Source organism: Phascolarctos cinereus, unplaced genomic scaffold (assembly GCF_003287225.1).
Source record: "Phascolarctos cinereus isolate Bilbo 61053 unplaced genomic scaffold, phaCin_HiC Scaffold_1;HRSCAF=81, whole genome shotgun sequence".
Lineage (NCBI taxonomy): Eukaryota > Metazoa > Chordata > Mammalia > Diprotodontia > Phascolarctidae > Phascolarctos > Phascolarctos cinereus.
This window is the reverse complement of record NW_027555514.1, coordinates 146,146,708-146,162,942: the sequence shown is the minus strand read 5'-3', so window position 1 is coordinate 146,162,942 and position 16,235 is coordinate 146,146,708. Positions and strand designations below refer to the sequence as shown.

At 38.5% G+C, this 16,235-nt stretch overlaps 1 protein-coding gene across 4 annotated transcripts in view; it reads left to right on the top strand.

Annotated features, from left to right (window-relative positions):
- The window catches only part of GSAP (gamma-secretase activating protein), a 114,123-nt gene that overhangs the window by 80,416 nt on the left and 17,472 nt on the right, over window positions 1–16,235 (top strand). For 3 of the 4 annotated variants that reach the window (XM_020984511.2, XM_020984510.2, XM_020984509.2), the window contains 4 exons: window positions 2,962–3,023; window positions 5,905–6,006; window positions 7,952–8,022; window positions 8,993–9,087. In XM_020984511.2, coding sequence (XP_020840170.1) covers window positions 2,962–3,023; window positions 5,905–6,006; window positions 7,952–8,022; window positions 8,993–9,087 — 330 coding nt within the window. The remainder of the gene's footprint in view (window positions 1–2,961; window positions 3,024–5,904; window positions 6,007–7,951; window positions 8,023–8,992; window positions 9,088–16,235) is intronic. The other variant, XR_013486643.1, reaches the window with a different exon arrangement.

The window sequence follows — 16,235 nt, the reverse complement described above, 5'->3', positions numbered from 1 at the left end:
TTTTCCTGAGTTCAAATCTGTCCTCAGACACTTAGTAGCTGTGTGACCCTGGGCAAGTAACTTAGCTCTGTTTGCCTTAGTTTGTTTTGTAAAATGAGCTAGAGAAGGAAATGGCAAACCACTCCAGTATCTTTGCCACTGTGTGGGATGGCTGTCTGCTCCTCACCATCCCTTACCCCCTTAATTGGTGATTGGGCTTACATTCTAAAAGGGGTGAAAAGAAACAGAATTTAGCATACTTTAACCTATGGCCTGTTCGTCTTCTCTAGTGTCCTTACTTAGCAAACCTAGTGCTGTAATGGCCAGGGTGTGACAATCAGAAGGGATAGTTTTAAAGGCTGACATCAAGGCACCCTGAGAAGTCTTCACTGGGATTATGTCCCATTCTCCAAGAAAACTCCAAATAGGGTCATGAAGAGTCAGACACAGCTGGAATGACCGAACAACAATGACAAGTGAAACTGGTCAGCTGGGCCAATCTCACACAGGCCTGCTTTTTAACACCAGCATCCACTTAAGGAAGTCACTTGCTCCTGGGCTCTTATTTCTCTAACCATACAATGTTTAGCTTCCCTTCTTTATTTAGCATCCATTAGCATAACTCTTTCCATCCTCTCTGTATTCTACATAAGCGTTCATTCTCTTGGTACATTATATTCTTGTACTACAATTTGTTTAGCCATTTGTCATTCACTGGGCATCCACTTTGTTTTTCATGCTTTGCTACTATAAAAAGTGCTGTTATAAATATTGCAGTGTGTTTGGTGTGAATGGTGTCTTTCTTTTTATCTTTGACATACTTGAGGTAATATACCGAGTACTGGGATGATCGGATGGTATGGACATTTTAGCCGCTCGGTTTATATTTCTCTTGTCAGTGATTCAAAGAAATCTTTTGTTTGGTTTCTTATAGTTGCCTTTCTTCTTTTAAGAACTGTTTTAAACTTCATCAGATACATTGTCACTAAGAGCTGTGGCCATCATAAGTGCAGGTTCATGTAAGTTGTCAGGGTGAAATTATCTTCAACCATAGGCTGACAGTGCCCTAGTTTATTTAATAGTACCCATAGAGGTGTGGTATCTTATGTTAATTTCCCTGGGCGATTAAAATCTCCCTATCTAAAGAGGAGGCTTCCTTCCGCAGGCACTAAACAGAGGTTGTCAATGCCTTTAACTAGAAACATAAGGGCGGTGTGACACCAGTTGACGTTAGTCCTGTTGGAAATGGGTTTCACAATTTCTAAATGTTTCCAGATTGACTGACATTCCTACGCTGCTAACCAGCCCTATCCCTCTGCCTCCCTCTCACCTCGTCACTGACATCACTTATCTCTGTGTCTGGATTACTGGTCGTCCTCTTAGTGTGCTTAAGGAAACCTTATGTTGGTCTCACGTGCTGTGGTTGAACTAATTGCTGGGAGGAAATTATTGTCATGGGAACGGAACCTGCTGTATGGAATCTGGTGGTACTATGCTTTTGTTTCCTTCTATTTTATCATTAACTTAAGGACTAGATAAGATGGCAGCAAAGTTTGACTGAAATGTGACATCTTTAGCTGAAATATGACCGTTACTTTGATGAAAGGAACCCTGTTCTAGGACCACACAATGGATGTGCTTGACCAGTGCTTCTTAGCCTCCTTGACCAATCTGTCACTCAGCTGTAATCATTTTCCTTTGCCCTAAGCTACCTGAATCCATGTAGTAAGTAAAGGCAGGGATATCACAGCAAGTAGATAATTTTTCTTTGTGATGAATTTTTTTTCATTGAATGAAAACACGCTTTTCTCCCTTCTACCACTGAAAAAGAAAGAAAAGCAAAACCTTTGTTAGAAACATTTATAGTCAAGCAAAAGAAATTCCTACATTGGCCATATTAAAAAATATGTCTCAGTCTGCTTTCTGAGTTCATCACTCCTCTGTTAGGAAGTGGGTAGTAAGTTTCATCATGAGTCCTCTGGAATTGTGGTTGGTTATTGTGTTGCTCCAAGCATTAAGTCATGTACAGTTGTTTTATTTTACAATACTATTGTTATTGTATATATATATACACACACACGTATATATATATGTATACAATGTATATATTGTGTACATATATATATATATATATATATATATATATGTCAACCAACTTTACCATCAGTTCATACAAATCTTCCCAGGTTTCTCTGAAAACGTCCCCCTTGTTACTTCTTAAATCACAATAGTATTCTATCACATTCATACTACTATATCTTGTTCAGCAATTTCCCAGTTGATGGGCATCCCCTTAGTTTCCTGTTCTTTGTGACTGCAAAAAGAGCACAGCAAATAGTTCTTGTAGGACCTGTGTTCTCCTTACTTCTTACCCCCTCAGCTTGTTTGGTGCAACATGTCAACTTGGAAGTGAAAAATCTTTTTAATATCACATACTACATTTCCCACCCTGATCAAGTTACTTTCTAAGCTAAATAACTCATGTTTAGATGGGATAAGATGATAAACCAGAACATATTCTTCCAAACTAAAGTTAGCAATCTCAGTGCCAGCATACTCTCTGGGAGGGAGAGAGAAATGGAGGTGGACCAAGCCTTGTCCTGTGCTGGCTATTGTCTCCTTAGTTAATAAAATATCTTTATCCTTCTGATTCAAATTACTAAACCCTTCTTAAGTAATGGAATCTGGAAACTGGATCCTATCACGATTGGACGTCTTTCTTCTTCATCTTTCCATCCTTTCACTCTTCCTCTCACAGAGGTCTTGGCTTCTCTTTTGAATTTATGTAGGAGCCATAGTCTGACATCTGTAAAATCTTCTATCCCTCAAGCATCTCCCAATGAGCCAGGGGAGGAAAGTCTAGTTTCTAATGCCTCTTACTTTTGTGTGTGTATGTGTGGAGGGACTTGGTGTTGAAGGTTAGGAAACATATAGTAACTATGCAAGTATTTGTTGTCTAAATAGTGCTCTGTTTTATTTCAGAGCCACGATTAGCTCTCCTCTTCCAGGAGGAAGATAATCAGCAGAGACTGCTCATGGGACTGGTATGTATTCTGTGGGCTGTTAGTATGGCAGGGTATTCTGGACCCCAAGACAGGAAAAAGTCAGTTTCTGTTGTTTTATTTTAGCATCTTTTTTTATTATTATTACAGGACAGGGAAAAGAGGAAAATCTTGTAATTTTTTTTATTGGTTTCAAATTCAACAAAACAGAACCCTGTGTCACTAAATTACAGAATCCCAAGTTTCCTACAATAAATGAATAAAGAAGCATGTATCACTGTGCTAAGCACTAGAGATACAAATACAAGAATGAAACAGAACAAACCCTCAAGGAATTGATATTCCAATGGGTGAGACAATATGTATATGGGAGTAGAGGCCAGGAAAAAGAGTTTCTGGTAAGTTGATCCACAGGGAAGTCAATAGATATCCTTTTTTAGGAACCCGTGGTAATATGGTGGGATTGCTTTGATTTCCTAGCCCAGAGGAAGAGGTAGAAAAAGGGGGCATAGAGGGGTAGGTTGTGGGGGAGTTATGCCAAAAACTATTCATCTATGGATCTATCCAATATTGGTGCTTATACAGCGTATACTAAAGAATTTAATCATATTTGAATTATGTTTGACTTTTCTTTAGGATTTCATTTGGGCTTTAGAGCCCATGCTTTCATGCAAACATGAATATGTTGAATTCTAACCTGACTTAGGGATATATTCTTTATTTGTGGAGGAGGGGAGAGGAATTAGTGAGTGTAGTACTGAAGTTGTATGTGTGTGTATGTGTGTGTAGACTGTAAGCAAATAGACTTTAAACCCCATGTTCTCTTACTTTCTGTCTCCTCAGCCTGGCTAGTACAACTTGGCAACTTGGGGGAGAAAGATTTATTTGATTTAACGTTTGATACCATCTTCTGCCTCTTAATCAAGCTGGTGTTTTTTAAAAGTCTAGTAATCATATGAAGATGAGGTGTGATTGTCAGTTAGAACATAAACCTACATACCTCTGTGCCCCTCTTAGCTTGGTAAGCTCCCAGTGTTAATATCCCCATACTAGTACTCTGTGCAACAATCTCCCCCGCCCCCTGCTTTTCTCAACTTCCATTCACCCCTTGTGATAGGCAAGGAAAAAGATTTAGAAAAGAAAGAAAATCAGGTGGTCTGATTTGAAGCAACATAGCATGATGGAGTGGCATATATGATAGCCTTAGATGCTTGTTGACTTATGATCAAATCCCTTAAACACTCAGAGCCTCAGTTTCCTTATCTATAAAATGGGGATCATAAAACTTGCTCTGCCTACCTCATGGGATTCCAGTAAGGTTCAGCAAACTTAAAGTATTGTCTAAATGTAAATCTTTCTTATTTCATATCTTACTTTGGCCTTACAGGATTTAGATGGGGTTACCCCTTGTAACATTTTCTAGAAGGGCAGACTGAGGACTTTGGGAATTTACATGGGGACATTAGGGCAATAAATAAGGCCCAAATTTTCTACAGTAGTAAAACAGAGAACTTGGTTTGGGCTCTAGATAAGATTTCATTAGAATGTCCAGTGTTATGGGGGTTGAGTGCCTTTTTAACCAGTCATCCTACTGAGAGAAAGCAATGAAAATTATGAGCAGTCCAGCCCAGGTCCCATAGGGAATGGGATTTGATCTCATCCACTAGCTCCTGTGCTTGGGACTGTTTAAATAACAGACAGAACTTGAATGTTTGAGGAATCTTGTTCCTGTGCAATGAAGATGAAAGAGCCCCTAAGTCCTTATGGTATAATTCTCATGGATTGTCACTAGGGGTCACCAGCCTCTTTTTGTTCCAAATGCCTACCAGTTAACTATTGCTTCTGAGTACTCTAGGAAGAAGGAAATAGGCAAAGAAGGGGGAAGAAGAAAAGAAGAAAGAAGATGGAAGAGGAGGGGAATAGCATCAGGTTGTCTCTTCCACAGATTTGCAGAATATGGAAACAGGGCTGTTTTAGGGCAGTGAAATGAGTGATGGCTTTATTACTTTGGTATAATATGTGTGTGTGAGTTTACTTTATTCAATATATCTGATTTGGATTGGCAAGGAAATTTTACTTACATTTTATCATTTGCTCCGATCTTTGTGAAAACCATGTCATTAAGCAGCCGTTTCTGTTGGGCTGTCTAGAGAGGCAGAGAATGATTCAGTAGATAAAGTTGGAGTCAGGGAGATCTGGGTCCAAATTGCATTCTTCACACTTTCTAACTGTGTGACCACGGGCAAGTCTTTTACTCTCTCTGAACCTCAATTTCCTGAGCAGAGACAAGGGGAGAGATGTAAGAGATGTGGAGGTAGAATCAATAAGATTTGACAACTGATTGGATATGAATGTGTGGTATTTGTAAAGTGGGGATGCTACTTACCCTGCTTACCTATCTCACAGTTGTTGTGAATCAAATGAGATCCTATAAGATCCGGAAGCCCCTTCATTTGACAGATTAGGAAATGAGACCAAGAAAGGTGAAAGGACTTGCATAAGGTCACATAGATATTAAGTTGAATTGCCAGTATTTGAACCCAGATTCTCTGATTCCAAGCCCAGTGTTCTTACCACTGTAACTTACCCACCCAGTGGGTAGGAGAGACCTGTCAACTATAAAGCATCCCACAAACGTGGAAGGTGTCAAGATATTGGCACTAGTGAAATTAACATCTTTAGAAAGTTGCAGACCCTAATGATTTAGCCTCTGTGCTTTGTGAGCAACTGGGGGAACTGGGGGAACTGTGAAGGGAATTCTTTTTATACCATGTTTTGTGTGTCAGTTGGCTTCTTGGCATGACTTGTGAAATTCAGACCCTTTTGGGAAAAGGTGGTAAAATTGTTTTGCTTATTCTGGTATGAGAGACTAAGCTTTATTTCATGTGTCTAACAATTCTTTTATTTTTGTTTTTTAAAATAGATGGTCTCTGAGCTGAAAGAACATCTCTTACGGAATCTACCTGTACAATTCATAGGAAAGAAGAAAATTGAACAGTTAGTCCTGGATTATGTTTCAAAAATGGTTGGTTTTTCTGTTTTCATCATCTGCTCAGTGACTCTTATTATGTTCCTGTAATTTCCACCCCCCTCTTTTTTTTTTCATCCTGCAACATGCCAAATATTCGTTAGTTTAACAATTTTGTTTTTCTTTGTATCCCCAGTGATTAGCACAGTGCGTGGCACAAAGTAAGGACTTAGTTAATGATTGTTGACTGATTGATGATGTTATAGAATTGCAAGAATTACATGCAGTACATTTCTATTGCCCTGAGGGACTTACAATGATAAGATGATAGAGAGACTATGTGCATGCACATTTATTTCATTCTGGTAAATATTGTTTCTAAATCATATAAGAATCCTGTAGTCAGATAGAGACTGGAGGATCCAGAATAACATACTTATATGACAGTGTAGGCCCACAGAGCTTTATGAATAACAGTAATGATTTCTACCCCCTGGTGTTTATGACTGTGTTGTGATTAGCCATTATCTGTATTACTCTATTAATGTGAGTCACTGTTACTCTCCTTGGTGTGGGTAGATAGTCTGTGTTTTGAGATTGTCTTGATGTTCCTAAAAATATAGCAAGTTGAAGCCTTTTTAAAAATTGGTGGCAGGATGGAAATAGTATAATCTAATTGTATTTTTATTGAAATATTTTTTATAGATGTTTTTGTAGGTGTCACAGTGGATATGAATTCTGGACTTGGAGTCAGGAAGACCTGAGTTCAAATCCAGCTTCAGATACCAGCTGCGTGACCATGAGCTAGTTACTCAGTCTTTCTCAGCCTCAATTTCATCATCTGCACCTACTTCAAAGGTTGTTGTGAGGATCAAATTAACATGTATAAATCACTTTGCAAACCTTAAAGCACTGATAAAAACATCAGCTATTACATCACTGTCAGTCAGCAAGCATTTTTTAAGCAACTACTGTGAGTCAGTTGTTGTTCGACTCTTCATGACCCCATTATGAGTCAGGCACTGTGCTAATCCCTGAGTTCAATATACATTAACTCATTGGATATTCACAATAACCTTTTAAAGTAGGTACAATGGAATATGTACCCAATGCATATATACAGCCAACAATCACAAATATTTCTTCACATTTGGTCAGGTCTAATTTGCAGCTCGGCCAACTTGCACATAGAATTTGTGATATATGGAGTATCCTGAAGGCTTTAGTAGCTTAAAACTGAACTAAACTTTTGAGACATTCCACATATGTTTAGCATACTAAATAGGCTAATATCTGAAATGGGCAAGAACAATTAACAAGTTCACTAATCTATAAAATGGGGATAGTAAACTACTTTTACTAGCTATTTCATAGGGTTGTTGTGAGGAAAGCCCTCTGAAAATCTGAAAGTGGTACATAAATTTGAGTAATTATTTTAAATAATTATCATTCTTTTATAACGTTCGTCATCTCAAGCACTCATTGGTTTGAGCTAAATTCTTCTGCCATCTTTATAAGTCAGTAGTGCTTACCAGTGAAAGAAAGTGTTTTAAGTTTCACAATTACATTTGGATTTCATTCTTGAATTACTCAGTAGGGAATGGAGTCCCAGTCAGCATTTTTATCTACAATACTTGTGACTGAGTCATATAGGAAGTAATTTATAGAGAGGTTGGAACGAAGAGAAGTGGGGAAAGTCTTCCTGTAAAAGACAGGATTTTAGCTGAGTTTTAGTTACATTCTCTTCTTAGATAGTTACATTCATTTCCCGTTTTTCCATTTTTGTATGCTGATATGAAAGTGGCTTCAGAGGGACATTTTCTGTGTCCCAGCCACAGCATCAATAGCAGCTGCAGCGAACAAGTTTGGCCTACACTTGGCAGGGCCTGTGTTGTTCAAATGGGGGAATTGAAACTTGAGGGAAACTCCACTCAGGGGAGGTTAATTACTTTCCTCCTCTGGCGGTTCGGTCTCACATGTTTCCTCTTCTCTTGTACTGTAGCTGGACCTCCTTTGCCAGATGCTGGAAACTAGCTGGAGGAAACACAATCTTCATTCCTGGGTTTTCCACTTGTATGCAAGTATTTCTTGTTCCTGGTCTGCCATGTGGTACAAAGGGTCAAAACAATTCTTGGCCGCTGTGTGCTATTAAGGGACGTTTTGTACTTTACTTCCACCCACCCCCATTCCAAACCTCACCTCCCTCTCCAGTCTCTTAGCTCAAAGCACTTACCACTGCCCTCATATCCATTAATATCAGTTTAGCAATGTGATATGGTGTATAGAGAACAGGACAGAGAGATTCACTGCCTGACACATATGGGCTGAGTGACTCTGTCACTTAACCTCTTAGTGCTCTAGGCAACTGTCTATTAAGACTATTAGTTGCAGAGAATTTGATGATCCTGAACTGGTAGAGAAAATTTCTTCACCTGAGAATTCCTTTTACCAGTAAAATCACAGGACCTTTCCAGATTCCTATCCCTATTTCCAATCACTCTTCTTCTCCTATCTCCTTCTCTCAGTGTGTAGGAACTTAATAAATGTCAAAGCCTCAGGAAATCACATAAATGATTTAACTAGGTGAATTAAAGTTAATATAATTTATAAGCCTGAGTATTTTATCAGCCCAGTCACATTCTTAAAGCAGCTAGGATTGATATGGTTACTAGTATAAAGCTAATTTAGAAATTTTCCACAAGGTAAAGTATTAATGATTACAATGGATTCCCCATTTGAAATGTTACATATATGCTGTCAGATATGGTTGGTTTTGCTTAATTATTGGTTTTTTTTTTATTCCAAGGGAAGGCCTGTTGAGTGGGTGGAAAGCAGGGGTAGGTGGAGGGTATATTCAGAAATGACTATGATGTAACAATAAGAGGCATCAGTAAAACTTGCCTCCACCCAAATCCACAAGACATGGGAAAAATGAATTCCCCAGTAGATAAGCTATAGTTATTTAAACCTGGGGCATTGGCCAAATGGTTCTTGAAGGGATGTATCTGACTCTGTATCTGACTTGTTCTGTAATTCGTCTTAGCGATGGGCGTGGCAGTGCAGGTGAATTTGCAGTCTTTCACACCATGACCCAGATTTTGGATTCTGTGAACAGGATGTGCTTACCTCTTCCTCCTGGTAAGGGCTTTTGTCATCCACCCATTTGCACGATGAGTCTTCTGACCCCTGGTCTTTACTTGCATGAACCTCATGACAGGCTCCATCTAGGACCAACTGTAGGCCAACTAGACTTGCAGCCTTCCATTAATCCTTCCTTCAATCTCTACTTTGAACTTGAAGAACCCCTCTTTTCCTTCAGGTCTCAGCTCATGCACTGCCTTTTAATGAAGTCTTTCCTGATGTCAGCTGCTTCTTCTTGTCGTCACTGTTGTTTAATCATTTCAGTCATGTCCAACTCTTTGCGACTCCATTTGGGGTTTTCTTGGCAAAGCTATTGGTGTGGTTGGACATTTACTTCTTCAGATCATTTCACACATGAGAAAACGGAGGCAGATAGGGTTAAGTGACTTGGCCAGGGTCACACAGCTTGTGTGTATCTGAGGCCAGCTTTGAATGCAAGTCCTCCTGAGTCCAGGGCCAGCACTCTCTCCACCATTCTACCTGGCTCTTTGTATCCCTCCTTTTATTTAATATGTTGTCGTTGTTCAGTTGTTTCAGTTGTGTCTGACTCTTTGTGACACTGTTTTCTTGGCAGAGATACTGGAGTAGTTTTCCATTTCCTTCTCCAGCTCATTTTACAGATGAGGAAATTGAGGCAAACAGAATTAAATAACTGCTCCAAGGTCATACAGCTAGTAAGTGTCTGAGGCTGGATTGAACTCGGGAAGATGAATCTTCCTGACTCCAGGCCTGGTACTCTATCTACTGTGGCATCTAGCTATTTATTTATTTAATGACTTTGTATTTATTCATATTTATTCTCTTTATGTTTATTTTGTCCATCTGTATACATGTCCTCGTTTATCTCTCTTGTAAGAATTTAATCTCCTTTGTACTTCTATCCCTAGCACCTAGTACAGTGTCTCCAACACACAGAGCTACTTAATAAATATTCATTGATTGATTGTTTAACAACAGCGTGGAAGAAATAGACCAAATTTAGAGGCAGGCTAAGCAAGCCTATTTTCTTGTTCCTTGAGGCTTCCCTCAGGAGGGCTAAGGAATAGGTGCAAGCCAATTCTTAAGTCAGTTTCTAGGCCATGTATAAATCCAGACCTTTGGGAATCTTTTTGACCCTAGCCCTCTTATTACAACATGCATTGGACTTTAGAGTAAGAAGGGACCTTGGGGGTTACTTAATCCAGTTTCTGACCTTCTTCTAAATGGTTTCCTATATGAAACTATTATTTCTGTCCTCTGTGTTTCTTGGAGGGCCCGAGTTTCATTTCAGCTATGCCTTAGTGATGGTTGTCAGCTTTACAATATAGGATGATCAGGTTTTCTTGCCTCTTTGCCCAGCCCTCATTCCTCCCCACCTCAATGCCCACAGAACATAAAGCTTGCTTGTAAGCACATGCTAAGCTCCTTTGATTTCAAAAGGGGAAATTCATGGACTAATATTATGCCAAGGTAGGTGGCATACTTACTTCATGGTCTACCCTTCTGGAAGAAGAATGAAGGGATTTGTTGAGAATTTTTCTTGAGTTTCTGTCATAAGCCATTCATACTCTTTTGTTATCAGAAGACACCCATTGAGGAAATGGAGTTGAGATTTTGACTTGGTCACAAGGTCTTAGGACCATAGATCTAGAGTTGGAAGAGACCGTAGAGGCCATCTAATGTAACCCCCTCATTTTAAAGGTGAGGAAACCAAAATCATTGGAGAGATGCATTGTGGAGATGAACAGGGTATAACGCATTTTACATGAGGAATTTATACTGGAGAAGTGGTGTGAAGAATATCATCAGAAAAATGTATGAGCAGAAAAAAGAAATTCCAAATGCATCCACATTCTCCAGTCTCTCGGCCACAACCACCCCATCTTTTTCTTTTTCATTCCCTAACACTTCGATTTATCTATGATCTCAGTGATATAGAGATTCCTGCCAATAATGCAGAGCTCACCCCATTCATATCTGCCAGTATTATACAACTCCCCATACATCTCCTCGCATAAATCCACCACAGAGTGTAGACTTAACATGCTGGGGGGATTCTCAATGTTCTCTTGAGACTGATTGGAGATCAGTGGAACACACAAGCTATCCATTGCTCATCCTTTTGCTGTCACTATATGACCAGTTCATATTTTTTTTTGCTTATACATTGGAACATACAATAAACTGAGGGAGAAACCTATGGAAATGATCTTGGAACAAGCAGACATCACTTCACAGAGCAAGAGTAAAAGCTGATTACAGGAAAATAACATTGGGATTAGAATTGCTTATCTCTGGATGGAGACATTGAAAAAACTAAGATCCCAGAATGGAATCAGAAGGCCTCCATGTGACTTCCACGTGAACTCAGCCAACAGTATGTCAGCAAAGAAGTATTCAACAAATGGCTGAATCCCATGGATTTCTTTGTGGAAATGAAGAGTTTATGATGGCAATTCAAGACCAGTTCATTGGCACCCTGAATTACAGACAGGTTATCTTTAAGAAGCTAGAATTAATGAACAATGTTGATTATGCAAGAAAATGCTAGAAACTGTATAAAATATAAAATCAGGCTATAAAAACTTATTACTTATCAAAGACCTAGCAATCAATGACCTGGTGGCTGGAATCATACATCAGAAGCTTGCTATGTTTCATGGAAAAACAGATGAAAAATCCCCATACTACAAATATTCAGTTGAAATAAACTAAACAGACTGTATTAGAGCCAGGCCATGATTACAACTAAATTTTTTGTTCACAATTGCCTGGATATAACATCATTCCATAAAACTTTAAGAAAAATATTTTAATAGAAGCTGCTTTTCCAAATACTCATAGTCTCTAAGCAAGATGGAACAAAAGGTTTTCAAAATATGGAGACCTAGAAATGGAGATCAAAATAATATGGGGAAAACGATGTAGTGAATATTATGCCTGTTCTATCTGCTGCTGGTACTAAGGATGCTTTCAGTGAGCCTAAAAAGGGAAGATTTTTAATACTTTCATTCAACTATTAAAAGCAATTATTTTATCACCATGTGCAATAATCCATAGAACATTATGTACAAAAGAATAATAGAATAATAACTTGTCCTGGAACACTATCTCTCTGGCCTCTTATCAAAAATGAGTCTGAGATAATAGTAATCTGTGTTGTATACATTGTATTTTAAGATTTGCAAAGCACTTGGCACAATGTTGTGTCATTTGCCAATCAAATCCAATCCTACAAGCATTTACTAGCATTTAACTCTGTTCTAGGCACTGGATATATATAGGTATAATGAAAGTTAGTTCCAATTATCGAAAAGCTCTATATACCCTAAAAGTATTATATAAATGTTAGCTATTATAATTACAATAAAATTCTGGGCAGCTAGGAGGCGCAGTGAATAGAGTGGCAGGCCTGGATTCAGGAAGACTCATCTTCATGAGTTCAAATCCAGTTTCAGACACTTACTAGCTGTTCGACTCTGGGCAGGTCGCTTAACCCTGTTTGCCTCAGTTCCTCATCTGTAAACTGAGCTGGAGAAGGAAATAGTATTTTTGCCAAGAAAACCCCAAATGGGATCATAAAGAGTCAGACATGACTGAAAAATGACTGAACAGATCAAAGAGCTTTGAACCTCTTAAAAGTGCTATATAAATATTAGCTATCATAATTATAATAACATTTTACTGTAATAAAATCTCTACTAGAGAAATATATGCACATGAAAATTTGAATAACAACCAGAGGGCTCATAACATCTCTCATATATGCCCCTTTGTTTCCTCTGATTCTGCCACTACTCTAGGACATGCCCTAACCACTTCAAGCCTCACCTCTTATCTACTTGTTGGTCTCTCTGCCTTCACAAGTTGGTCCTCTCCTATCTTTTCAGTTTTCTTATACCTTTCCTTAAGTACTCTGTAATCTAGTGATACTGGGCTCCTTGCTGTTCCTTGGATAAGGCATTCTATCTCTTGACCCTGTGCATATCTCCATATGGAGAGATATGTCTATATCTCTTGACCAGCTGTCTCCTGTGCTTGGAATTCTTTTCTTCCTCCTCTCTATCTCCTGGATTCATTCAAGTCTCAGCTACAATACCACCTCTACAGGAAGCCTTTTTCATATCTTTCATACTTCTAGTGTGTTCTTCTGTTGATTATCTCCATTTTATCCTGTATATAGCTTGTTTGTACACAGTTACAGGAATTATGGGAAATTCTCCTGTGTCTTTTGCCTTACTAGCCTATGGATCAATATGGAAGATACATTTGATGTGTTTCAAAGCCCATGTTATCTTGATTGGGCCACACAACAGCCCTATGGGGTAGATAACATCCTCATTCTTCAGATGAAGAAACTGAATCTCAAAGAAGTGAAATGCCTTCCTCATGGTCACATAGCTTGTGTCAGATGCAGGATACTAACCAGCTGACCCTGGTACTTTAGCCTGTAGGTCATGCTGCTTTTGTTAGATTTTTTTTCTTCCTGTGCTGAGACCAGTTCACCATAGTTTCTGTAAACTTCTTTTATTTGAACCACTTAGGAAAAGTTTCTGAAGATGAACATATTTGGAATTTCTTGTACTTTCTCTTAACAAGCTTGTAAGGAATTTGCTGGATCCAGTAAGAGGTAATAATGGAAGTTTGGCATTTGGTGACTTTTTAATTTCATCATTGTGGATTCTCCCACCCATACAGATACCAAATCATCAAAGACTTCTTATTCTGTGTGATACTTTTTTATTCCTTCCATAAACCCTCCATTGAGGATCCACCCAATATGTGATAGGCCCTTTTCTCTTTCTTTTAATAGCTCTGTATGAGATTATAGCACTTGGGTGATCTCTCTGTTTGCTTTCCTTCTCACTATGTGGCCAGTTCACACCCTTTTCTAATCATACATACTTCTGCAGTGTCTTTTATGCCAATTCTCACATAAAAAGAGTTTTTGTCAACACTATGTAGTCCATTTATGTCTACCATGCTTTTTCCTCTTACCTTTTTGGCCATTTGCAACTTCAACTTCAACTTCCAAGATGATGCTACGCAAGCATATTACATTACCAGGAGAATAATGGTGTTACAAATGGACTTTTGTGGCAACTGGCAGCCTAGGATCATTGATTGCATTATGGAATCTCACATATGTGACCCAGTCTAGTCTACTCTTATTACTCAATTCTGGGCCCAGCTCATTGCCCAGAGGATTGTCGGTCAAATATGTAAATATTGAGACAATAACAAAATGGACAATATGTCTTTTTTTTCGGTGTAGATTCTGGTCTAACTATGTTTTATATTATTGAATTTAATCTGAATTTTAGTTCTGCTAATAACATTGGCTGAGTTTGGTAGAGGTTAGACCCCAATTATTGCCAAGATTCTAGGACTATCCTCCTGGCCATGATTTGTTTGTTGTGAAACTGGGTTCAGAATTCTCTGAAGCTTAGTCCTTACTGTTTAGGCAACAGTACTCCAACATGAATTCCTAGGACTTGATGAAAAGCAGTCCTTAGGATTAATGAGGACAACTGTGAAACAAATTTCTATAAAAAATGTTTCATATCCGACGTTATCTCTAATCTTCTGTTTATCTTTCGCCACCTTGCTTTCACTAAATAAAGGGAGCACCATGTGAGAGTGTTAAGATTATCAGGTGCTTCCATCTTGGTTAGACACCAAGACACTTGGTTTGCTCTCATCTTAACAGTCTTTTATATAGTGAGATAGCAGAAGGCTCCTATTTTCTGTGTGATATTCCCCAATTGTGATGAAGGCTAATTGGCTTATTGAATATAAAATTATCTTTGACTGGCCTTCTCTGCCAATATCCATAAACCTCCCACTCTGCTATTTTTCTCTGCAATAGATATTGATTCAGTTGTAGGGATTGAGACATTTAGTACATGGTACCTCAGCTCAAATCTTCCACTTTTCCTTCATTTGAGTCTTTATGTTACTGATATTTTTAGCCCCTTTGCTCCCTTTTAATCCCCTTGATAGTCTTTCTTTGTTCCTTTTTTTTAATCTCATAGATCAATTTTTCTCTGAATTTTAAAATTAATAACTGAATATGACAATTGATTTAATTATTTATTCTTTTATTATTAATTGTGCATATTTGGCTTTCTTGTGTTTCTGTTGTTTAGGGTGTTTGCAAGTCAAAGAATCTTCTCTTTTTTGGTTCATATAACTAGGGTCAGGTTTGCAGGATATATCATTTTGTGTTACAGTTTGAACAGCTTTTCTTTTTGGAATATACTATTCAATTCCTATCTCTCTCCTTGTAACTGCAGATTAATCCTATGCTGTTCAAATTGCCATTCCTTTATATTTGAAGATCCTTTCCCTTATTGCATGCAACATTTAGTGTTTGTTTGTTTTTTGGTGAGGCAATCGGGGTTAAGTTACTTGCCCAGGGTCACACAGCTAGTGACTCTCATGTGTCTGAGGCTGGATTTGAATTCAGGTCCTCCTGACTTCAGGGCTGATGCTCTATCCACTGCATCACCTCGCTACCCCTAACATTTACTGTTTGGCATTGAAATTGTTCAGTTTAACTATTCAGCATCTCAGTGTTAAAACATCTGTGGCCTTTCTTGATTAATACTTTGTCGACTGTCTTAAAAAGTTTGACAGTAATTTCATGCATTGAAAGGAAACCAGGGGTTTTTAGGTCCTTGACAGGATAATATAGTGGAAAGAGTATTGACTCTAGACCCAGAAGACTTGGGTTCAAATACCTTCTCTAACATTTTACCTGTGTGGCCTTGGTCAAGTTGCTTAACTTGCTTGAGCCTCAGTTTTTTCATCTGTAAATAATGATAATAGCTAATATTTACATAGTACTTTAAATTTTGCAAAGTGATTTATATATGTTATCTCATTTGATCTTCACAACAATTCTATGAGGTAGGTGCTATTATTATCATAGGATTATTAATGGGGTACTCAGAGAGGACTAGCGCCTCTGTTGTGAGGGCTTACCACGCCCTAGCGTGCACAGTAACTATGCCCTGATAAAACTGTCTCAGCAGATGGGCTAAACCAGACTGAGGGTAACTAACAGGCCTCAAACATATTGGTGAGGAGGGGGGTGTCTAACCCAAGCATGTGAAGACTTCCCCCAGTGGAATAGGCAGATGAGAACAATTTGTTCCAAAGGC